This window comes from Rhinolophus sinicus, chromosome 2 (genome assembly GCF_057876585.1).
Source record: "Rhinolophus sinicus isolate RSI-liver-muscle chromosome 2, RSI-T2T, whole genome shotgun sequence".
Taxonomy (NCBI): Eukaryota; Metazoa; Chordata; class Mammalia; order Chiroptera; family Rhinolophidae; genus Rhinolophus; species Rhinolophus sinicus.
The window spans coordinates 29,533,895-29,560,085 of NC_142502.1; the positions used below are offsets into that span (position 1 = coordinate 29,533,895).

At 36.4% G+C, this 26,191-nt stretch overlaps 1 protein-coding gene across 21 annotated transcripts in view; it reads left to right on the forward strand.

Annotated features, from left to right (window-relative positions):
* EPB41L2 (erythrocyte membrane protein band 4.1 like 2) overlaps nt 1-26,191 on the forward strand; it is a 209,511-nt gene that overhangs the window by 88,962 nt on the left and 94,358 nt on the right. For all 21 annotated transcript variants that reach the window (XM_074333571.2, XM_074333587.2, XM_074333572.2 and 18 more), the window contains exons 2-3: nt 11,125-11,609; nt 12,368-12,580. In XM_074333571.2, coding sequence (XP_074189672.2) covers nt 11,139-11,609; nt 12,368-12,580 — 684 coding nt within the window. In that variant the 5' untranslated portion in view covers nt 11,125-11,138. The remainder of the gene's footprint in view (nt 1-11,124; nt 11,610-12,367; nt 12,581-26,191) is intronic.

Genomic DNA, 26,191 nt, shown 5'->3' on the forward strand with positions numbered 1-26,191 from the left:
TCTGTCTGACTTACATGTACTTTTCTAATGAAGAATTGATACACTTCTTACAAAAGATACCTGGCTGCTCTAAAAGCTTGGGTTCCTTTTCCTACTTAGGAGCGCAGTCTGTACAGGGCAAGGATAGGCTTGCTCAATTAGAGGCTAGCAGAAGTTCATTTCTTTGAGGATGTAGCGACAATCTTAAACGTTATAGTATACCAGGAAATCCATTTTATTTTACACTATCTTAATGCTACTGCTGACCTGGAAGGCTTTTGCCCCCACACTGTCCATTTATGCGGCCAGAGCTGTGTGACAGGGCTTATCGCATTTGCATTGTCTCCGAGGAAGCAGACCAACCAAGCTGGGTTCATGTTATGTATTAGATATCTTAATGCATAGATACGGTCCTCTTAATAAAGTATTTAAATGCTTCAGTTGTACAAAGTTCTGCTCAGTGAAAACTTTGTCTCCTATATATGTACCTCTGTACCTCATCTACCTAATGTCATCCACCATTTCCCATAATTACTGTTTTTATTCTTCTATGTCCTTCCCTACTTTCTTTATACTTATATAGGCAAATGTGTGCATATGTATATAAATTCCATGTTTCCCCGAAAATAAGACCTAGCAGGACCATCAGCTCTAATGCATCTTTTGGAGCAAAAATTAATATAAGACCCGGTCTTATTTTACTATAATATAAGACTGGGTATAATATATAATATAATATAATATAATATAATATAATATAATATAATACTGGTTCTTATATTAATTTTTGCTCCAAAAAACACAGTAAAGCTGATGGTTCAGCTAGGTCTTATTTTCGGGGGAACACAGTATTTATACCTCCCACACACTTTGCTTTCAACCCATAAGATAGTATATCATATGTGCTATCTGAATCTTGCTTTCGTACTTAACAGTATAAGTTAGAGGTAATTCTGAAAATGAGGAAACCTTTCTCATTTTCTTCTTTACAGCTGCATAGTATTCTGTTTTGTGAATGTAGTATAGTGTCTCCTATTGATGGACATTGATCTTTTGCTGTTACAAACAATGTTATAGTGAATCATGGGTACATAATTATTTCCTATGTGCAAGTGTATCTGTAGGATTTATTCCCACAAGCAGGATTACTGATGTAGAGTGTGTACACATTTGGAATTTTGATAACTGTTGGCAAATGGACTTCCACTGGGTCTGTACCAATTTACTGTCCTCCTGCAATTATATGAGAATGTCTCTGTTCCCATAGCCATGCTCAATGATTATATGATTAAGCTTTTGGATTTTTCCATTCTGAACTTCTAGCTTGTATTTCTTTTACTATGAATGTGGTGAGCATTTTTTCATGTTTGTGTCCCTTGTGTTTGTTTTCCTGTTAACTCTATACTCATCCTTTAGCCGCCCTTTTTTTTTTTTCCTACTGGGAAGTTGGTCAACCTGGACAATTGAAAAATGAAATTTGTTTTGCATTTTTGATATTGAAGAAATTTATAACCAGTACTATTTTATTCGGCTTTTTATTCAAGTTACTTGAATTTAGCTAGAGAGCGAATATGCCTCTAGCAAATACATTGAGAATGAAAATTCAGTCTTCTTTAAAAAGCATGGTGCCTATTTGTATGTTACGGATGTTTAGTGTCTCCCATGGAGGACCATTGTGTGACTTCCTGAAACATGACAGTGGTAGTTTCTAAGAAAACTGTGTCAGCTTTTCAAACTAGTAGTAATTTCTGAATATAAATTTCCAAAATTTCTGAATTAGTGATGAGTTCTTTGAACTTATATCAGTGCCAATCTTACTGCTTCTGTCCCCTACTAGACTGAGAGCAGGATTTTTTCCTCTGTATTGCTGGTGTGTGGTACATATGCTATGAAAGTGCTCAGGAAACATTTGTTTTGAAAAAAGGGGCTAAGATACTGACACAACACACATCCTAAAGGTAAGAACATGTTATTAATGATTATAAAGCCACAAGTGGTAGTAATACTTTATTGATTTTTATTTTTTTCAACAAATAATGAACTGCCAAGCTTTATGCTATGTGCTGGTTATACAATACTGAAGTTGTTTGGTCTTGGTGGCAGAATTGCATAAGCTCTCTGGAGCTGGACGGCCTCGGTTCGAATCCTGGATCTTCCATTTATTGGTTGTGTGGCTTTGTGCAAGTTATGTATCCTCTTTTTACCTTCTTTATCTATAACATGGGAGTAATTTTAGTTCCTACCTCAAAGCGATGTGCAGATGAAAAAAATTGCTATATGCAAAGTCTCTAGAATGGTACTCAACAAATAGCTGTTATTATTTATTGTTACATATTATTTAGCTGTTATTATTTATTGTTGCATATTATTGAGGTGATAGAGACATGCAGAACCCTTCCAGCTCTTCATCAGTCATGTACACTGAGTTGTTGTGTGGTCAGAAATACTGATGAACAGAATTTACTCAAATCCCTTCTCCCAAATAGTTGTGATTACTATTTCTATTTATTATAATTAATGAAAAAAACAGACATAGTTAATTTTTTCACAGAATCCCTATTTGATGACAAATTTATTATGGTGGTGACACCATTTATTATGAATTTATTATATATCAGGCACTGTATACATATCTAATTTAATCCTTAGAGCCATCAGTGAGTATGTATTATAGCCCTGTTTTGCTTATGGGGAAACAAACTCAAGCTGGATAACTTGTTCCTGTTACATGGCTAGTGAGAGACAGAGCTGGAGTTCTAATCCCGGTGTTTGGTTCCCAGACTTGAGCTCCGAAGCGCCATGTTATTTTATCCAAAGGTTAGTTAGCTTCACACAGAAAGCTCTGGCCACTGCAAAATGTGGGGCCCCGTTTGGGAGAAGGGATTTGAGTAAATTCTGTTCATCAGTGTTTCTGACCACATAGCTCAGTGTACATGACTGATGAAGAGCTGGAAGGGTTCTGCATGTCTCTGTCACCTCAATTAGTGTGCTGTTGGAGTGCCCAACGTGACCAGGTTTATGTGCATTTTGACTTTGAGAGCAATGTTGTCCAATATTGGGGTCCTTAATGATTCATGCACGGCCCCTGGTTATGGAGCTCTCCCTTCAGGAAAGAGGATTCTGGGATGACCCTAGCTGCTCGTGGAAAAGACTTTGCCTGGCACAGATTTCCTCTTGACCTAATTCTTAATGGGAGCAGCAGGGACTTGCTTTGAACAAATAAGATTGTTAGCACTTATCTTGGGAATTACTGGAATTAGACTTTATTGAAAGCTGTGCCTTGATTTTTATACATTGTCCTCTCCAGTTTATGAAGGGAATCTTACGTTTTGATGAACTCAAAGATTTTCTGTTTGTTTCATGTTTAAGAGTCATTAGAATAAAAAAATAATTGTTTATCTCACTCATATTAACTGAGACAATAAGTTTTTAAAAATTGAGCATCTGGGAAAAATTAGAACATTTTGACAACCACGGCTGTTAGGTATGAGAGCCATAAAACCCAGTGGGAAATAATAATTACCTGAGATAGTTCTATATGTGCTCCCAGTTTCTTGGGGCTTATTTTCTAATGCTTGCCTCAGAATACAATACGCAGGGGCTAATAGTGGCTGCAAGTAACGGAAACGCCTAGCTCCATTGTTTGAACCATAGGGGATATATTGTCTCACGTAACAGAAAGTTTGAACGTAGGACTGGCCATGTGTGGCCTGCTCAAGGGGCTGGTCCTCTTCTCTGTCGTACTCTTTCAGTGCCCTCTGTGGTGTCTCTCCTTTTCCTCAGGCTTTCTTCCCTCAAGGATTATTCAAGGTAGCAACAGCATTTCTAGGAGTCATGGAAACAGTGCTCAGAGGCAGAAGAGGGGCCTTCTCTTCCTTGTGACTCTTCTAAGAGGGAGGAATCTTTCCCCAGAAGCCTACCAACAGACTTTCTGCATGTCTTCTTGGCATGGGGAGGGCAATGACATAATTGCCCTAGACCAGGAGAAGCTACCCTGGAGCCCAGCCTGGAGCCAGCCTCCATTGGCACGCATATGGAAGAGAGAGAAAAACTGAACAAAATTTGGGTTTTCTTAAAAAATGAGAAAGGATGGAGGAAACACATGCTCTGAATGTAACCTGATCCTGCCTAGACTTAAACTAGCAAAGGACTGTAGTTCGTATCTTTTGTATGAGTTGTTTTAATTTAAAACAGATGCTAGCTTATGTCTTTATAGAAATAGTTCTTTCTCTCTTATAGGTCTTTTTTCCCTTAAAAAACAACAACAAAAAACAACAACAAAAAAACTCTAAACAAGTGATACAGTGTGTTGTTACAAAGGTAACTAGGGTGGGCGACATTGGTTATTTCAAAACGAACTCTAGTTTATAGTATTTCTAGACCTTCTAACATTTAAGATAAATAAACCTACTAGGGAGAGGAATTACAGTCTGCCCTAAGTGGGCCTGTTTTTGTTATTCCTTCTCCCTCTCCAGATATTTCTTTTTCCTCTTTCCTCCCTTTCGTCCTCCTCCTTGCCCCTCCTCCCCGCCTTTTACTTGCGGGATGTATTTGAGAAGCATCACTCTTTTGTCCCAAGTGGAGTTAAGTGGCTGCTCGCTCCATCTTTCCTATTAGATATTTTGGTTGCCGTATTTGTTTTTCTCATTTAATGCTTTAAGGAAAGGTAGCAGGGTATTAAAAGACCTTCTCTTGGGCGACAGGCTATTTGGGGAGATGAGCATAAGCAGGCACATGTGGGCACTAGCAAGTTGCTCTGTATACCCTGTGCCCAGTCACAACAGATGTGAACAAGTTTGTCGGACCTAAAAAATGACCCAATTGGAACTGCGCACTTATTGCTAATATATTTTTTTTAAGGTTTGTTATTTGTCACACCATTTTGTTTATGTCTTTCTCCAAGTTCAAAGAACAGCTTCTCTATCCCCTCACTACCATTTTTTTGAAGTTTAGAAATGCGTGCTTTCTCATTTTGTAACTCTTGAGCCTGAAGTAATGAATGGACTCAGCTCTGTGTGTAGAAGTCAAAGATCTCTTATTGCTCGTGATCTCAGCCAAGGATGGGAGCCACTCACCTGGCAGCGGCACCCACCCTGTTTCCTGCTCAGGGATTTTGTTAAAAGTAAGGGCTCTTAGAGTAGCCCTGGTTTTCTCAAGGTCTTAAGGAAACATCTGGACTGAATAATAAGTGTGAACCCTTGTTTGAAGTTCTTTGTATGAGTGAGTGTCTAGAGTTGTGTATCTGCTTTGCTTTGCTTGCTGTAGAATTCCCATAAAGAGCCAGTGTGTTCGGGAGCATAATATTATAGGGTAGGCAGGTTAGGCTAGTGATAGAGATAGCACCTTGGAATTGACCGTCTTTTTTAAACATTAGGAAAAAGAACGGTTTCACATAACACAGCTCCTTACCTAACAGTGCTGATTCTCTGTTGTTGATGGTTTTCTGCTCGGTTGCGTGTTAAATGACTCATGCATTTTCTCATGGAGCTGTTACAATAATGAACACTTTTGTCAACCCAGATGGAGCATGCCAACATGGTAATTGTGTCAAAACCACATGCTTGTCTAATGGGCTAGCTGTTCACAGCAATGTTCTTTTGGGTTGATGATAAGTAGAAAGGTCTTTACTTAGTATGTTATATAACTTACTAATGATGGATTTTAGGTATTTGTAATGAAAGCTTAGTGGAATGAGTGTTGCTAATGCTTGGGAAACCACAGTCCTGGTTTTGTCTTCACCTGTCTAGCTTTGTGATCTCAGGCAAATCTAGTCTTTCTGAGCCTGTTTCCGTGTTGATAAGATAAAATAAGGGTATTAGACTAGATAATTTCACAACACTCATTAAGTAAATATTTATCGGCTGTTTCTTATGTGCCAGCCTAGATGCTGGGAACATAGCAGTGAAGAAAAGAAAGATCCCAGCCCTCTGGGGCTTTCATTTTAGTGGGAGGGATTGTGTTCCACTGCAGGAGTTGCCATTTTAGTGGGCGATGGCGTTCAAAGGCTTATGCATTTTTGAAACTTGCAGAGTTACAGGCATGATAATTATGGTGACTGGATGTGCTGTAATCATGTTTTCTTGATGATGGTGGTAATTCGTTCAAGAAACCATTTTGTCAACGAAGAAGGTAATGTTTAGGTTGGAGCTTTGTTGATCTCTCAAAACTATTTTAAGAATGTACTTATTTACATATAATTACATCCATCCTTATTGTTGACTATTTACAATCTAATTAGCCATTTCCATTTTTTTTTAAATCTTGTAACTTCTGTTTGGATGCGGTACTGCTAGCTCTGAGGTTCCTTTTTTGTAGTTGTTATTAAATGTATTGCGGTAACATTGGTTAGTATCACAAATTTCAGGTGTACAACGTTGCAATTCCGTGTCTGTGTACTCTAATGTGTGCGCACCACATCTCTGAATTCTTAGAACTTACCTGTTGGAAATACAGCGGTGACTGAAGAGGACGCCTTAGTGAGGCTTCATGGCTTTGTCTCTGGATTAGCACCTTGTCTTTAGTTTTTGTCCATTAGCTCAGTTTTGATTACCTGGCTACATAACAACCTTCAGATACACGATTTTACTTGTGATGGGAACTCATCTGTAAATTTCTTATTTTGGGGAGGGGAAGGGCTAATTATAGTAAATGACAGAATACATCCATGTTGTCCTGTCGTCATTTTCACACACTGGCATGAATCTTCTTTGAGCACCAAGCCAAGGGCTCTGGTTGATTCGATTGTTGACGGACGAGGGAAGAGTTGTGATTGCATTATGAACTACATGTGAAAACAGGTGTATATAGCTGTGTGGTCCTCCGTTTACTAAATGGCTTAGTCAGGTAACTTCTGCTCCTCTGCTTAGTACCTGCAAAATGGGGATAATGCAACCGTGTAGGATGTTTTGAGAAGCAGAACTTATGTGTAAATGTCTGACACAGTAAGTAGTAACAGCTCTTATGATTAAAATACAATTATTAATACATTTAATATAATAATTGAAACTTTTGTTTTATATTTTATTGCTTATAAAAATACTTTGACCAGAAATCAGGTTTCGTTGCTTGGTCTCCAGATTATTTCTCACAGCCAAAGTAATTAGGCAGCTGCCAGTTACCTTGGTTAGCTTAGACAAATACAATGTTTTTGTTTTAATTTTTACCAGGGAACTGATTCAGCTCTCCAAAATGTAGTTAGAGGGTATATGCTACAAATCAACTTTGGTCATTTCATTATTAACGTAAAGAATATTCTCCACTTAAGTGGTACATGGAAAATAGTACCATCACGAAGGAAAAAATAGTTTTCTGCACAGTATGGAGCCAGTTCAAGTACTTATGTAAGGGTCCTATTGGCAGACATATTTTCGAATTTTAAATGCCTAATAATGGGGCAGCCACTATGAAAAACAGTGTGGAGATTCCTCAAAAAAATTAAAAATAGAACTACCATATGAACCAGCAATTCCACTTCTGAGTATTTGTTGGTGGAAAATGAAAACACTAATTCAAAAAGATATATGCACCCCCATGTTCAATGCAGCATTGTTTACAATAGCCAAAATATGGAAACAACCTAAGTGTCCATCGATGGATGAATGGATAGACAATGATATATGAATGTTATTCAGTCATAAAAAAATGAAATCTTGCCATTTGTGACAAAATAGAATAACCTAAAGGGCATTATGCTAAATGAAATAAGTCAGACAGAGAAAGACAAATAGCATATGATCTGTCTTATACTATGTGGAATCTTCAAAAAAAAAGAAAAGCAAAAACCAAGCTCATAGGGGAGGGGTTGTGGGGTGGGAGAAATGGGTGAACTTTTTTTTAGTTTAACTAAGTTGAGGAAGAAAACTCAAAAGTTTATAAATGGCAACTGTATTTATCTGAGCTTTCATTTCAGACCGCAGAAGAAAAATCTCAGTAATAATATTAGTTTGGTATAATGACTTAACAAATTTTGTTTGCCTCATCTCTTCCTAAATGAAAGCAATGCTTTAATATTTTGATATAATTTCCCACAATATAGCAGGCTGATACCTATGCAGCCAGTCTGGCCTTATCTGTGACGTTTACATCCCAGTTTGACAAAAATACAATGTTTAAGTTTGGTGATCTGATATTACACACAGGTATAAGTTAAACACATCACTACAGATTTTTTTATTCTTTACCTCATTGGTTCTGTCATAGTACAGACCATCAACTTCTCATGCCTGGATATTGTACAGCCTCCCGGATGTCTTTCTATTTCAGTCTTTTCTCTCATCCTATACTTTACGGCTAAGTTCAGCTATGTGAAATGTGATTACATTACTACTCTACTTAAAGTGTTTGCATGACTTCTTATTGCCTTTAAATCAACCTCCAGAGCTTCCTTAGCACAGTACATGAGAACCTTTAATGTTCTGGCTTCTGCTTACTACTTCTACTTTGTCATTACTAATTCACCTTCCTCCTCCCCTCCTACATCCCCCCACTCACAAGCTCCCACTTCATTTGTGTAATGCATTCTTTTTCAGTACTTGTGGTTTCCTATAGAAGGAACATTCTCATGCTTCCACACTTCCGGATGCCTGGCACATGCCTCTCCCATCCTGACTCCCTTGCCTGAGTAATGAGGACTCATTTTTAAGCACCTCAGATATCAACTTCTGCAGGAAGTCTTGCCTAATGACCCTCTTTCAATCTGGGCTAAGTTTTCGGCCTGTGATTTTTAAGCAACATGTACTTGACTTATCTGTACTCCCCCAACCCCTCAGCTCTTCAAAGACAGTCTTTATTCAGATGCCCAGTACTTGGCACATTGTAGGGGCCCATTAATTATAAGCTGAAGTGAATAACATTTTTAAAATTAGTTTTTATTCTTGAGATATCAGCCTTTTAAAGTTTACAATTCAGTGATTTTGAATATTAGTCACACGATTGTATAGCTATCACCACTGTGTTATTTTCATCACCCCAAAAAGAAACCCTGTGCCCATTAGCAGTCTTTCCCTGTTCTCTCCTCACAGCCCTTTGCAGCCCCTAATCTACATTGTCTTTGTGGATTTGCCTATTCTGGAAATTTCATATAAATCGGTTATACAACATAGCCTTTGTATCTGACTTATTTTACTTAGCAATGTTTTTTAGGTTGTTTGTGGCAGCATATGTTAGTACGTCATTCCTTTTCATGACTTATATTCTATTATATGGACATACCACATTTTGTTTATCCATTCACCAGCTATTAGGCATTTGGATTGTTTCCATTTTTTTTTATTATTACGAATAATGCGGTTATGAACATTCATTTCAAGTTTTTTGTGTGAACATGTTTTCATTCCTCTTGGGTATATACCTAGGAGTGGAATTGCTGGGTCATGTGGTAACTTTGTTTAACTTTGAGGAATTGCCAAACTATTTTCCAGCCATTTTACATTCTTGCCAGCATTGTTGAGAGTTCCAAATTTTCCATATCCTCACCAATACGTACTTGTTATAGCATTCTAATATATGTGAAGTGGTAGTATCTCATGGTGGCTTTAATTTGCAATTCCCTAATGACTGATTAGATGTTGCACATTATTTCAAGTGCTTATTGGCCATTTGTGTATCTTCTTTGGAGAAATGTCTACTCAAATCCTTTGCTCGTTTTTTACCTTTTTTTTTTTTGTTTGTTTTTGCTGAGTTGCAAACTTCTTTATATATTATGGGTACTAGACTTATCAAATAAATCATTTGCAAAAGGTAGTGAAAATATTTTAAGAAACAAGTACAATACTTACACATGCTACAACGTGGATGAACTTTGAAAACATGCTAAGTGAAAATGCCACATTTTGTATAATTCCATTTATTTGATATGTCCAGAATAAGCAAATCCATACATATTGAAAGTAAGTTAGTGGTTGCCAGGGGTTTGGGGTTGAGGGGTGGTTCAAGAATGGAGAGTAACTATTAATGGATACAGGGTTTCTTTTTGGAATGATGAAAATGTTCTAGAATTAGATAGTGGTGATAGTTGCATAGTCTTGTGAATGTACTCAAAACCATTAACTGTATAATTGAAAAAGGGTGAATTTTATGTTACGAGACTATTTCAATAAAGCTTTAAAATAAGTGTATTTTATTTTTTGAACCGTTCAAGTTTGGATCACTTTTGAAGATAGTTGGGAAATTTCCCGGTGGCCAGGGTGCCAGGCCTTTGAGCACTTTAATCATTGATAAGAGAGGAGAAAACGTATTGTCTCTGCCATTCCTGCCTATTATTTTTATGTCAGTGGTGCTGCTATGCTTTACAAGTCCCTCTTTGCTTGCGTAAAATGTAGACAGCCTGTTACTTTCAGATTTAATTTCAATTTTGTTTTCATAATTATGATAGAATCAATTATTAGATGATTTTTTTAACCCCTATAATATTTTCATTTGGTTCAGATCGGGGCCATTTTAAGATATAAGATATTTTCTTATAATCACATATTCAAAGAAAATCGTGTTTGAGGTTGGGTAGGGTGGAGTTTTGGAGTTTTGATCATAATTAGAGTACCTTTCCAGAAGACTGACTTTTGTATTGTAACAGTGACAATGAATTATGAGATTTAATGTGGGAACAAAAAAGAATACATTACAGATTTAATTTTCTTGCTATTAAACACCCAATATTTAACATTCATTTTTTTACAATACCTAACATTTTAGTTTTAATGTGTGAAATTACAGTGAATATGTCTCAGTACTTTCTAACATTATCAGTGACACTTTGTATTAAAGAGTAAGGGATACCAAGTATAGAGAAAAGTAATTTTCCTTAGAAAAATTGGATTTGGGGGGTGAATTATTGTTTATAGCTAGATGAAACCAAATAAAAGTAACCCCTCTTTCTAGCTCTCTTGATTTTAAGTGCTTTCTCTACAGAATCAGAATTAATTCCATTGTGATGCTAGTTTTGATTCTTTGATTCTAATAGAGAATTCTCAAAGTTAGAGAAGCAGTCTCCATTTTTCTGTTGTGCTTAGGAACTTTCTCTACAGGTATTTTCTCCCCATCATCTCTCTGCCACACCCCTTCCCATCCTTCCTTATCCTATCCCTTGCCTCCACACTAAACCTCGGAGAGTCTGTAAAATACCATTTGGTGATTTTGTTTTGTTTACAGTATAAGCTGTCACCATGACTACTGAAGTAGGCTCTGTGTCGGAAGTGAAGAAGGACTCTGACCAGTTAGGGGCAGATGCCACCAAGGAGAAACCTAAAGAAGCAGCAGAAAATCAGCAGAATCAGTCATCTGATCCAGAGGAGGAAAAAGGTTCCCAGCCATCTCCTCCAGCTGATCACAAAAGTAGTCCACGCCGCCGGAAGAGAGAAAAGGATCCATCTGAGAGCAGGGGAATTTCTCGATTCATCCCCCCGTGGCTTAAGAAGCAAAAGTCCTATACCTTAGTAGCGGCCAAAGATGGAGGGGATAAGAAAGAGCCTGCCCAGGCTGTTGTGGAAGAGCAGGTTTTAGATAAAGAGGAATCTCTTCCTGAAGAAGAAAGGCAGGCCAAGGGTGATGCTGAAGAAACAGCTCAGAGAAAACAACAGGTAATTAAGGTTGATGCCAAGGAAGAGGAACGTTCAGTAACCAGTCCTGAGACACAGGTATGTTTGAGAAGTGATTGTCTAGAAATGAAAGCTTGGTGGTGTAGCTGCTTTACAAAAAGGATTTGTTTGTTTTGAATCATTTCCAGGTTTCTTGTACTTAGATACTACTTTGGCTTACTATATCTGGGATATGGGTATTGGTATGGTTTACCGCAGCCGCCTTACTCTTTTAAAAATTTCCAAAATAATAAAGCAAAAAAAAAAAAAAATCCACTATAAATGCACACCATAAAAAAATGTATATCTGTTCCTTTTTTATATATAGTTTTTATTTTTAATATATCTGTTCCTTTTAAGGTTAAACAGATACTCTCAAATACTGTCACCTCTCTTTTTAAACAGTATGTACTTTTATACCTGTTTGATTTGATTTATTTAAGTGTTCAGCAAGTAGGAAGAAATAGATTTGTAAGTGTGTGCATTTTGGTTGCCTAATGAAGCCTATGTTTTGCCATGGAATGAGATAATGGGCAATTTTATTATTTGAAATGGTATTTAAATTGCAGTTGCTGGGATGTAATTTTTTTTACTCGTTTAATGCTGAAATGACCAGATTGGCAAAATGAGAAAATTGGCAGTGGATTGAGGGAAGGAATATATGTGGAAATACTTTCTAGAAAAAATGTGAAGTCTTTTAAAATCTTAGGCTAATAGTGTTTATAACCATCACCATTCTTACTAAGGATTTTCCTTTTATTGTGTTGTCTTCTGCACATCGGTCAACTTTCATATGAACTTAATTTTTTCATCAACAGCCTGCTGAAGAAGTAAGGAAGGAGAGAGAGGAGGAGAAGGTAAAGGAAACACAAGAACACAAATCAGAAGAAGCAGCCAAAAGAGAGACAAAGGAAGTACAGACCAATGAGCTAAAAGCAGAGAATGCCTCTCAAAAAGCCATCAAGAAGACCAAAACTGTCCAGTGTAAAGTGACCCTCCTAGATGGCACCGAGTACAGCTGTGACCTGGAGGTGAGTCAGTGAGCTGATTAGAGAGCTATCTAAATTATGAAATGAAAGCAGAAGTGTAGTCTGCCTTCATTTGTGGTAGGCCACAATATATTTTTCTGTTCCTACAAATTAGTTTGTCACAATTTTGCATTAAAAACAAACAACAAACAAACAAACATAAGAAACCAGAAACTGTAGAAGAGGGTCATTATTTCCATTCCAAAAACTAGTTCCTGTCCCTGAAGAATAAGCACGGCTGGTGTTCTGCCAATCTGCACTGTTATGTGGATTGTCTGGTGTCTGTTCTGAATGGGCATTAAATAGTTTAAATATTATCTCTGGCTATAAGATATTTCGCTTGAGGAGAAATGATAGCCCTATGTTTACATTTCAGGGTCATAAAATTTCAGTAGTTTACCCCAAGTGTTTTTATCCTGAGACAAATCATGACATAAAATCTAGCTCATTTATTTATTTTTAATTAAAAAACACTCAGGATTTGCAAAACATATAATTCATGAGCACTGTTGCTGATTAATTACCAATGTAATTTTTTAAAGGCATCTAGCACCTTAGAGCTTTATAGTAATCAAAAGTTTGTTGTTTTTCATAGCTCACATCACTTTATTTACATGACATATACTATTTGCTGACGTTTACTGTAGAACTGTGTGAAGAGCTTTGAATGGATTATCTCATGTAATAGTTATAAGAATCTATATGAAATAGGTACTATTATGGATCGTCCCAATATTACAATAGGGAATGTAGGCTTAGAGAGGCTAAGTTACTTGCTCCAAGTTTCATAGCTAGCTGGTGGTTGAGCCTGTGTTCCAGCCCTGGTAGTTTGGCTCTGGAGGACATGAACCTGACCAATGAGTTACTGAGATGAATGATGCATGGTCCTTGCCTTTCTCTTTGTATTTGTATTAGTTATGTAGAACTTTTGTTTTTTAATTCATTTCACAATAATTGTTCTCATATTTCCAGTTGTTTCAGGAAAAAAGGTAACAAAAGAGGGTGAAAAATCATTAAAGCTCTCAAAGAGAGAGAACGATACTGTGTCTCAGCAGTAAGGGGAAGGGGACAGTAGGAAAACAACAGAATGGTGTTCTGAACTTGATTCAGTTACATTGTGTTTGAGCGCATGTCCCTTGTTTTTTCCTACCCATCCTAGAAGTGAGGAAGTCTAAATTTTGAGAACCAACTTGATGATAACTTGTTACTGAACCTTGTCATTTATTTACTTCACCCCTCTGGTTCAAACTGTGGCCCCGAAACTGACTTTATCTATAGAATATAGAGGATTATGTAGATAATCTAGAAGGCCCTTATCATCTCTGACATTCTTGATGTCATCAAGACTGAAAAATATGCCTTATGATTTAAGTCTATTTTTGTTCTCTTTTTTTTAAGTCGTGATAAATTTAAAAGTACAACAGTATAGAAATAATGGAAGAGACAGTTTCATATGCACCTTAAAAATTTTAATCAGATGTTACCATTTTGCCATGTGTTTCAGCTATTTTTTTTTTTTAAGGAATCAAAAAGACATTGCTAAAATCTCATTCTCATCTCTCCTCTCTTGCTCTCCTTGTGTCTTTTTATGATGTGTGAATCTACTTTATTCATTTTAACTGCTGTATAGTATTCTTTTGAGTGACTAAACCAGTTTATCCATTTCTCCTCTGAGGCACATTTTCTTTGTAGTTTATATGAATCAGTGCTTCAGTGAACATTATTGCACACGTTTCCTTGTTTCTTGTTCAAGAGTTTCTTGATAGGGTAGATAGGATGCAGTTTTATTTCTTCAATATGCCAAAGGGATCTCCAAAGTGGTTGTGCCATTTTAAATTCCATCCAGCAACCACTGTTTGATTTTTCCACATTTGCCATCAGCACTTCTTGTTACCAGACATTGATTTTGACCAATCATTTGGATGTGAAATACTGTCTCAATATTTCAATTTGTGTTTATTTGACGACTGTCAACTTTCACTATTATGTTGCAGTAACAGCCTCCAAATCTCCTGGACTTATAATAACGATGGTTTATTCCTTGTATGTGTTTCATGACCTTAGTGGGTTAGCTGTGGCTCTGCTTCTATATCTTCTTGAATTTTGAACCAAATCTCAAGGTGTGTCTGCTACCTGGGACATGCTGTTCTCACAATAGAGGAAAAAGAGAACAGGCAAAACCTCACTATGGCTCTTAATTCATCTGCTTGGAAATGGTATATATCACTTTCATTTATATCTCATTGGCCAAGCAAGTCACATGGTTAAGGCTGATAACAATGGGTGGGCAAGTGTGATCCTTTCAGAGGAAGATGGTGGTGTATAATTGAAAACATGCAAACAATACTACAATTTGCAAATCATGAGGTTGAGCATCTTTTTATAAGTTTTATATAGGATTGCTCTAGGATTTTTAAAAATAGATATTTTTTCTCAGATTAAGGATGTTCTTTTCCTAGTTTCTAAAAACAAAACTAGGAAAGTTTTATGAAAAGGTGGTGAAGACGTGAATTGGTAGTGAATGTTATCAGAATTCTTTGGAAACCTGTTAGGACCGTGCCTTTAAAATTCTCTTGGACTAGTGGCCTTTTTGTGGGAAAAGAAAGGTTGGAGGGGATTTTTTTTTTTGAATAATTGGTTCAATTTCCTTATAGTCTGTTTATGTTTTTTCTTGAGTCAGTTTTAGTAATTCATATTTTTAGTGGAAACTGTCCGTTTAAACTAATTTAGCAAATCTTATTGGCATGAAGGTTTTCGTATTATTTTCATCTTGTATATTTGATTTTGATTTCTTTTTCATTTCTAGTGTTGTTTTTTTTTTTTACATTTTCTTCTTGATCATTCTTGCTGTAGTTACCATTTTAATATTTTTTTTTCCTGAGAAACAACTTGGTTTTGTTTATATTCCATTTTGCAATATATTGTTCCCTTTTGCTCTTTGTTTTTTCTTTGGGATTTCTCTATTATTTTTCCAATTTCTTGAGTTGAATATTCAATATACAGAGGGTGCCAAAAAAAATATGTATACACATTTTAAGAAAGGAAAACTGTATTAAAATTGTAATACTCAATGTACCGATAACAAAAGATGAATACAAGTGTGTTTGACTTCTGCAATTACAAGAGGTGCTCAAAGTGGTTACGATCAGCATCCAGGCACTTCTGATTATGGCGAACTACTGCTTGAGCAATGTTGACCAAAGTGTCCACTTGTATACATTTTTTTGGCACCCCCGGTATACATATTTCCATGGCTCTAATTAACCTTCAGGTGACTCTTGGTGATAGTACCAGTTTTTAAATACAGTGCTTTCATTGCTATTTAGTTCTTAATATTTTCTCATCCCATTATGGGTCATTTGTGACCGCTGAAGTTTTTATAAATGTGTTTTTAAATTTCCAGAGTGTGTGCATGTCTTGTGGGAAGCTGACATTTTTCTTATGTTCAGATTTCCTGTTTTATTACATTGTGATCAGAATGCGGTTTAAATAAGAGAGTCTATTGTATTTGTTAAGACTTACTTTGCAGTCTACCGTGTTTCCCCCAAAATAAGACCTAGCCAGACAATCAGCTCTAATGAGTCTTTTGGAGCAAAGATTAGTGTAAGACCCTGTCTTACTTTAATATAAGACCCGGTACAATATAATATAATATACTATAATATACTATACTATACTATACTATAATATAATATAATATAATATAATATAATAATATAATACCAGGTCTTATATTAATTTTTGCTGCAAAAGACGCTTTAGAGCTGATTGTCTGGCTTGGTCTTATTTGCAGGGAAACAGGGTAATACACAGTCAATAGAGTTCTTTTGAGATTGGGAAAGCGTGTTATCCTTTAATTGTTGGCACAGGTTTTTAGATTTGTCCTCTTGATCAGACTTATTAATTATGTGGGACATGTTGTCTATACCTCTATCTGTTGTTTAACTGTTTATTAGTTAAAAATTATGGTGGTTGATTTGAGAACTTCTCATTGTATTTTTGTAAGTTTATGTTTTATAAAATATGAGCCTGGATTATTAGATGCATATAGGTGCAGAATTATGTATTCTTGGGTTTGCCCCCCTTTTTATCCTCACTTGGTACCTTAGAATTTATTTTATTTGATATTAATATTACCCTACTAGTTTTATTTTGGTTAGGATTTGTCGAGACTTTCAGTCTTTGTCTCTTCTTCTATTTCTTTTAAACGTTGTATCCTTTTGTCTTTGAGGGAACATGTTTTTTAATCCTATTTGAGAATTGTCTTTTCACTGGTGAATTTAGGCCATTTATTTCATATGCTTACTGATATATGTGGCTGTATTCTGCCATCCAACTTGGGGTTGTCTGTTATTTTTCTTGGTTTACTTGAATTTATTTTCTTACATCTTTTTGTGCTTTTATTCCCTTAGGCTGATCTTTCAGTGTTTTACAGACATACTTGACTTAATAAAGGCTAATATTAATGATGCATAGCTCCGTCTTTCCCCCATCTTGTTGAGTAGTCATTTATTGTATGTTCGATCTCATTCTGGAATGGTACAAAACAAAGTGATTTCTTATCTGTATGACTAGTCCCTCTCCTGTAATTCTGTTTACTCAGGGGAAATCAAGTCATTGTGTTACTTGAAACACAACTGAGAAAGTATCCAAAGTTAAAAGCAGCAGTTGAGTCCTTTAATTCACGAAGACTTAAATTGATTGGGAAAGCATAGGAGTCTCTATTTTAATGACTGTATTAATTTACAGACAGATTGTCTTTTTAGCTAATAAATGATTACTTAATAAACCATGTGATAATGATTTTTTTAGTACAGTAGATAAATTTGAAATAAGCTTGTAGCATACAAGTGTTGAATAACCTTTTTTTTTCTATCAGTTACAAAGCTTTGGAGTAGTAGTGATGTGATCCCACAGCAGATTTTATGTTCCAACAATTCACTGGAATTTTAGGCAGTGACTTTATATCTGACCATAGGCCATAATCCATCAGTGTCATAATAGTTTTTATAACACTACAAACGTTGTAAGTTGTGTTCCCTTGGTTGATGAATTTCTCTTTTAACCAATTGTCCGTCCCACTTAAGCTCTCTGATTGTTTGCTTAGTATCAGTAGCATGGGATGGGTCTGATACTCATCCGATCTGCTGTTATTTCCTCTTCAGGAGCAGAGCTCAAAAGACAGTCTTCACGTGGTTTGAGTGTGCTCCTGTTTCCCACTTCCCGCACTGACATTAGACAGATTGGATGATATGCTGATGCTGCTTATCTATAGTTCTGTATTTCTATACCGGAAACTGGTGTCTGAGGACTATTTGGGGGAAGTATGTTGTGGGAAACTAGCTATTTATGAACTTGCAAGCACATTAGGAAGACGAATGCAACGTGGGGAATAAATACTTCTACTTTATTTGGTTTTGGAGACTAGGTTTCTTTCTATCTGTCTACTGTCATTAAAGATAGTATATCTATCACGGCTTTTTAGATGCCTATAGTTATTGCTTATATCTTTTCTTTCTGTATGTACATGTGTCTGATTTTCCGTTAGACCTTTCCATTAGAGCATGCCCACTGAAGAGGGTCTAATCGTCTTCACGTAGGGCACCTATAACAGTAGAGGGAAACATGGCCTGTGCAGGAGGTCTTGAAGAATTTATAAGGGCCTTATAGAGTAGGATGAGGTTCTAGAAAGCCTGAAATGCCAGATTAAAATTGAGCCACAGAGCAAACAGTTTGGGGAGAAATGCACCATAGGTTGTAAAGTCATTGGTATACAAGAGAATGGTAGATAGCTATGTGGCTACAGTAATTTAAGGGGGACATTTTTATTCTCACTACATTAATTAAGATGCAAATCAGTGGTCTTTATAGATAAGATTTTATCAATGTTATGAGAGCATTGGGAAAGTTAGGCAGTTTCTTGTTTGTGTTACCTGTGAGTACCTTTGGTTAACAAAAGCACCCCATTTAAATAATTTTATGTAAATGTTACTGTATTAACTGAATAACTTTTTTTTTTTTTAAATGAAGAAACATAATTCTTGGGGGTATATTTGTTCGGTGTCCTAACATCATCTCTGCTTCTCAGATTGCTTCCTTAAAATAGGTAGATCTCCATATATCCATCTGCATCCCTCTTCTTCCTATACCCTCTACTTGTAATGGCTTTTTCTACATCCTTCCTCCTGCAGGCTGTCTAAGCCTTTTCTTTCTCAAACCTCAGGGATTAAATGAAGAAGACTGCTGAGGGAACTAAGGCAGCACTGTTTTCAAAAACTAATTATCTTTGAAGTTTACGTTCTTTGGAGAAAAAGAGATTATATGTTAATATTAAGTGGATAAAAATGCCTCACACACAATATTTAAGAGCATAAATATTGGATAAGTGCATTTTTAGAGAATGATTGTAGTTAAGTAAAAAAAGAAAACAGATATCGCTTGACTTTAATGTTATTTTTGGCTTACGTAACAATAGGCTTATTGCTAAACCATGCATAAATTTTGATGCAAGGCCTAGTCTGTCTTTGTGCATTTATTCCAAATCTTTGTGTGAAGTATTTTTTCACTGTAGTTAGTGAAAATTACAGTTTATATTTTATACTAATTTATCATCAATTGACACTAAACTGAGATTTCACATTTTTTTGAACAAGAAAAACTGAGGATTCTGATTTTTTAATGAAGAAACTTGATAGTTTCTGTTCTTTCATATGTCTATTTTTATCTCTCTGAGTATGTGACAAGCTCCTTTGGTACCAGAATTTAATTAGAAGAAATTTTAGGGAGTCTTCTAGACTCTGCATGCACACTCCAGACTCAGCTGTAGAACTCTCATTCTGCTGCTGAAGTCATTTACACACTTGGCGAAATAAAACAGTGGGGCTCTTTCCTCTAAGGAAACATCCAGTGAGGTTTAGTAGAAGCCGTGGGTATAAAGTCAGGACATCCATGTTTACTTTTCTTTTGACTCTTTGGATGTCTTGGGGAAGTCGCTTCCTCTTTCTTTTTTCTTCTATCCTCAGACTGCAAAGTAAGAATGGAAGTATTTGCTTCCTCTGTTTCTAGGATTGAGCTGGTTTGACTACAGCTGATAAACATATATATAAAGTCTGAAAATAAATGTGACAGTTTCTGCAAGACTTTGGAAGCATGAGTGATGGTGCAGTCTGAGTTAGAGTTGCTCACATTTTCCTTTGGCATCTGAAAGTCGTTCCCACGTGTTGATTTTGTCTGAGAACTGAGGGCATTGTTTCTGCCCACACAGGAATATCAGTACCATTTTTGTTAGTGTTATGAATAAGGTCATCAGAATGTAGGCTCTCTTTATCAGTGTTGTGATGATAAAAGTATTTATCAGAAAGTAGAATGCGTCAAGGTCTTCTTGCCTTTCCAGTGTAGCATACTGGCCTCAGAAATCCAATTTTACATCATTAGTTTTGACTGTTTTATTTACTGACTTAATTGCTTATGTCTGCTTTTATCCCCCAGGGTTGTTCTTTCAGATCTCTAGTACTGACTTCTACCAGGTTTACTAGTTAAATCGTTTTAACTACTTACATAGGGGTGGGGGTTCTGGTAACTATGGCACTTTGTAAACTCCCGTAAAGTCATGTTAGATTTAAATATGGTTTAGGAACTGGGAACAATTTATTGGCATAGGTTACATGCAATTTAAAATGCCAGTGACATAGGTCTAGATGGAATGTCTCTGCCTAGCTGTCCATCTTTCATCCCTTTAGTTTAAAAAGGGATTTAAGATGATAATTCTATCCGATAACTTAATTTTTGTTTACTAAGTGGGAAAAGGCTGTCAGGCCATGTGAGTGGTCAGATACTTTGGTCCAGCTTGAAGAACAGGAGAGGGTCCCCGGAGAAGTCATTCTCTAGCTGGACATGCAGGACTGTTAGGTATGAGCTCAGACTGTCTTGATCTCCATTCCTACTGGATTCTGAGTCTTCCCCCGTCAGCCAAATGGGTCTTCCTGGTAGGCACATTCTGAGTTGTCGTCTTTCCTTCAAGTTTCTGATCAGATCATTTCCACATTTTTATTTCCCCAACCATACGATTACTTCTTATCCTTTAGTGTGCAGTGCAAGTGCAGCTTCCAGAAGGCTTTTCCTTCCACTGAACTTGTTTGAACCATAAATTTGGCAATCAATCGCGCACTGTGAAAGAATCTGTTGTATTATTGTGTTGAACAACTGCTAAAGTCTTATATCGTTGTTTAATTTTTTTCTCGTGCTTGTATTTTTTCTTCAGTTAGTTCCTTTAGAAAAAGAACTTGCTTCTCTTTGAGCACAGGGCGTTAACTTTGCCTGTACCACTACTCCTGGAAAGTAATTGTTGATTACTTTCTCTCTACTGTTTTGTACATATATAAAATTTCTATCCTTCTTATCTAAGCTAAATGATCGAATTTGCTTACTTACTTGTATGTTCTCAGTTCTTCTCTTTGTCCTCTTCAATTAGAAAAGAAAGATTTGGGTGTATGTATGTATGTGATTCACTCCCCTCTCCAACTCCCCACAATTGCTGCTTCTGTCCACCCCTGCCTGCTTTTTAAATACTTGGGAACAGCAGGTTAACTTCTTGTACAAACACTTTACAGCCTTAAATAAATGAAAATAATTTATTAAATTTCTATAACAGGCTATGAAATTACTGGGCATGAAAGCGATGCAAAGGTGAGTAAGATTTGGTCTTGGCCCTATAGCAGTGCACAACCTAGAGGGAAATGCAGACTCCTAGAGCCTAAGAGTTCTTTCCCTTAAGTGAGAGCTCTCTGGTCCCATTGCTTGCTAGATGGTGTAGGCTGGGCTTGGAGAGGAGAATATAATTAATACCTATTCCCTGCCTCTTTTTCTCTAGTGTCTTTTCTTCTCTTGAGCAAACTAAAGAATGATACATGGTTTTTCTTTCTCAGCTGTCAAGAATTCGACTACATACTTTCGCTTCCCCACTTTTGGTTTCAAAACAGGGGACTCCTGTTGTTGCCTTGCATCAGTGGTGTTTAGAATGCATTCAACTTGACACTTGAAAGTAACTTCTCACTATGAATAACCATCCTGACATAATTTTGAAGGCACCATCTATCTCTTCCTGGCCCTTCTCACATGTGCCGCCAGGCAAGCTACCTCCTTGGTAATTTACCACTTACTGACTTTTTACTCTAATCTGAGGGTGGTAGTTTAATAGGTACTGGATCTTTGAATTATGTTTTCTCTTTTGGCATGAAAATTACAGGATGGTTGGGTAAGATCAGAAATGGTGGGAAAGGGAAAGGTCATATTCAGAATAATTTGTACTTTTAAAATCTGGTAAGGCACATTTTTCTCACTCTCTAAAATATAAGTTTTTAACTTCTTGTCAGAGTTCATAAAATGAAGAGAGATAATCTTATTTCTCTCGCCAACAAAAACTATCGGTATCTTTTGTTAAATTTGTTCCACTCAGAAACCCTTTGTTTCCATTACTATTTTATTTCGGTTTCTTTTCCCTATTATCGTCCTCTTTTTTCCTGAGCAAATTAAAGATGTTGCTGACAGTTTTTATTTCTCAACTGTTAGGAAATGTTTCCAAATAATACTCTCCTCCCTGATCCTATCTATTTTCCTCCCCTCCCCCAAGATTCCTATGGAGATGTTTGTAGGGACTTGATGGGGGTAGAGTTTGAGAATCTTGCCTCTACCTGTGAGTGTTATTTATTTTACTGAAGCTGGAGCTGGGGCCCTTCTTTGTACAGCAGGATGCAAACTTTGTGACCTAGTAGAAACATGGACAGAATTTATCATTCATATTTATAGAACTGTAATATAATATGCTAATATTTGGATTTTAAAAGGATCATAATTTAATAAAATATGATCCATTAGAAGCACTGGATTACGCAGAAAAAATTTTGTCATGCAAGATGGCTAAATGATGAAAGAACTACTGATAAATGATCTTTCAGATTGTTACTTTTATACTTGTTTAATTATGTGCTGCTGCAGCAGAGTTAACACATCAATTCAATTACAAAAGTCATGATTAGGAATATTTCTTAAATTTTATTTTTAACTCATATTCTGGAGAGGCATCCCGAGATGCCTCCACACTAGTACCAGTTAACTCAACTATACCTTGTAACTGTGTGCTTTATTTGTGGAATATGCCATTTTACCTGTTTTGAGGTTGAGTCTGATTTTATGCATCATCTAGTTATTTACATAGAGAGAAAACTTAATCTGAGTATCATAATATTTATTATATTCATTGATCTCTTTCCGTATTTCTGTCAGCAACAATTTAAAGACACTCGAATAGGAATGCTCTACTAAGCTATTTTTCTATAGCACAGAAAGCCTGTATGAATCAAATGTCAAAATTCATTCTAGGCAAATAGTTTACAGAGAATGTGCTAACCCACAGAAGTTTTCTGCTTATGGCTTTTGAAATACGTTTTAACGGAAATGGTATTTAGCAATTTTTAATAAAAATACTAAAAATATTGGTCTGTTTATATGGCTAGACATTTGATACTGACCTCTTTATTTATCTAACAGTTTTAGTAACTCTTCTGTCTTTTAAAAGACATATACTTTTTCATAGATTTTAAAAGAGTTATACTTTATAATAGATTTATGCCAAGTCTTGCTATTCAGAGTAAGTAATAGGAAAAGTTGGACAAAAAGAAGTTGGATTTTCATTGCTTAAGAATTATTTTAATGACTCAGCAGTTGATATCCCTTAGTGACAGTATATAATTTTAAAGTAAAATAGGAAGTTAAGGAAGTCATTATTTGCACAGTATTTTACAAATTTGGTCTCAAGATATTATTCATTTAAATATACCTTGTGCGATTGGAAATAATTTTTATCCCCTAATATCGATTTGGTTCCTACCTTTGCTGAGAAGATAAAAAGAGAGTATGAGGTTTTATTTTTCCTCTTAAGCTGCTTATCAATTTTTCTTTCAAAGATAAATCCTACATATGAAACAAGAATATGAATATAATTGGTGAGTACCGTTTATGGTTTAGATCCAGGGGTATCCAGAATGCAGCCCGCGATCCATTTTTTATTGGCCCGCAGCAAATTCCAAAAATATATTTAGTTTACTTAAATAAACCAGGTGAGGCAATACGTGCTTCACCTTGAGTGAGTGGCCCGGCTGTTTGTGTATTTTACCTCATATGGCCCTTGGTAAAAAACGTTGAAAAAAGTTTGGACACCCCTGGTTTAGATAAAGAACATGAAAGTGACAAAGTGCCTCATTACTATGGGGTAGAGTTAGTTGGTAAGTAAATCTTATTGAGAAAGGAACTCCCGGACTTTGAAGAATGATGTATTTAGGAAAAGTCAGCAACACCTAGCCTATTATATTTTACATTTGAAAGGGGTTAAATAGTAAAATCCAAGCAGAAATTTGGGGTTATAAGAAAAGATTTTAATGTTTCTTTCTTGTACGTCAAGGATAACATGTAAAATGTACTGGAAACTTTCGTTAGGAGCAAGCCACCACGGGGCTTGGCCAGTGTTGCCATTTTTGACCCCAGCTTTTCTTGGCTTGGATTTAACTAGGAATCCTTTGGCCTTGAAAAGCCAGTATGTTGTTGGGGTTCAAATGAATTAAGCCCTTCACTTCTGCTAAATATTAGAGAGAGGTGGGCTCCCATCCATAGGAGAGTTTGCACAGAAAACATAAATTATAAATGCATGGAGTCTTATCTCCTGTCCTTTTTCATTCTGCTTTCCAAATTTTGTTGGCACTGGTTTCATTTTCTTTCTCTTTTCCCTTGTGTCAGGGGAAAAAAAATTAATCTGCATTTGCACACACACTACATCATTTTAGAATAGCCTCCTTAGGGAGCAGAGCTAAATATGTATGTTCAATCTACCATTTTTAATGGGAACTCCACGTTCTACTTAGGAAAACTTGAACAAAGAGCATGTTTTTATCACTAGGATAAAGTGAAGTGGGCCAGTACAATACAGCACATATCAAAGTTGCCATAACATTTTTTGGATGTCTTGTTACAGAATTTTAATTGGTTGTGGTAGCTATAGTAGCATCTGTTTTGACATTGTTCACTGTTTTCTTGCAGATGCTTTTTATTTGTTTTCATTTTCTTCATTATTTCCTGCAGGGGTCTAGATAACCCATTTTATTTTGCACATGTGTTTAATTGGCAGACTGAAGGTGATTCGTAAGAGATGAAAGGATGGAAATACTGTTCTACTTAATGTTTTTTGTTGTTTTTTTTGCAAACAATAGGTGTAATTCAGTTTTTATCCACTTTGTTTGGGTCATTATCTATTATCTAAATTGTGTGGTTTTGTACATGAAACATCTCTGGACCAAGCGCTGGTGATACTGTTGAGAAATAATTAGTGTCCTCTGACCCCTCTAGAGCCCATGCAGCAAAGAGAGACGAGGGCTGCATTCTTGAAATCCGGCCCGAGCTGGATTTCAGTTTCATTTCTCAGCAGTAAGAATTTGTTCTGGATGTGGTGATTTGGGGATGCATCAAATGTTAACATTTTTGTAAAGTGTTTTAATGTGTAGAGTGTTTCTTATTTATATTACATCATTTGCCTCACAGTAATTGATGGAGGGAGGGTGGGGTGTTATAACTGAAGCACTGCCCCTCGGTGCCATAGTTCTCAGCTTTAAAATGCACTTCCTTTGAACTTTTTAATGTTTTGAGATCTGGGTATCTCACCATATATATCAAAAGAAATTTGATTGTTATTTTTTCTTTACTGTCTTGCTGGAGGAGGAGGTGATGGATGATACTATTTGAAGTTTTTAGAGCAAGCTCACTGTACTGACGGAGACTAGTAGCGTGCTGGAGATGGGGGCGGGGCTTCAACAAATCGGACGTGGGGGTGTTTCACTGTGCAGGGTCTTGTCCTCAACATTAGCGTGTACATGAACTCGTTGTGCACTGTGCCCAAGTTAGTCAGGCAGGAGGACACTGGCTCTTGTTGACCAGTCCTATGAATATATTAGACATATTAGAATGTCAGGAAATGAATTTATAGTGAGAGATAATGCCAGGACAAATTGATTGGTCAACTAGTTCTTTTCTTCATCATAAAAAAGCCATCAAATGATGCCAGGTGATAATCATAAGACGTCTTTGCAAACATGAGACTGAGAGCAAGGGCTATTACATCAACATAGTAACTGGTGTCTTTAATGCGCTGTAACTTGGGAGGGTGAGTACATCCGCCAAGGTCAAGAATAATGATGCTTTTAGGCCAGGTCTGCTTCTTCTAAGTGATATTGATAAATTTTCACTTTTTGTTATTCCCACTCCTCCCCCGCCAAGAAGCCTAGTTGGGGCTATATATATGGAGAGATACACACGCACACGCATGCACGCAACCCCTCCTTCCCTAAAGTTTTACACGTTCATTCCTGGGTCTCCTGCAGTCAGATAATTTCATCCCTCACATATGTTGATTTTACTTAGGTTTCCCAGTAAATGTTAAACTATCTCCAAGTTCTGTTAGATACCTTATTATAACTTTAGTACTTTTAGTTGAGTACATTATTGACCTAATAGGCTTGGGATGGGAGGCCAAGTTGGGAAGGGGAATGATCAGCCTGAAACCCTTTGCCATAT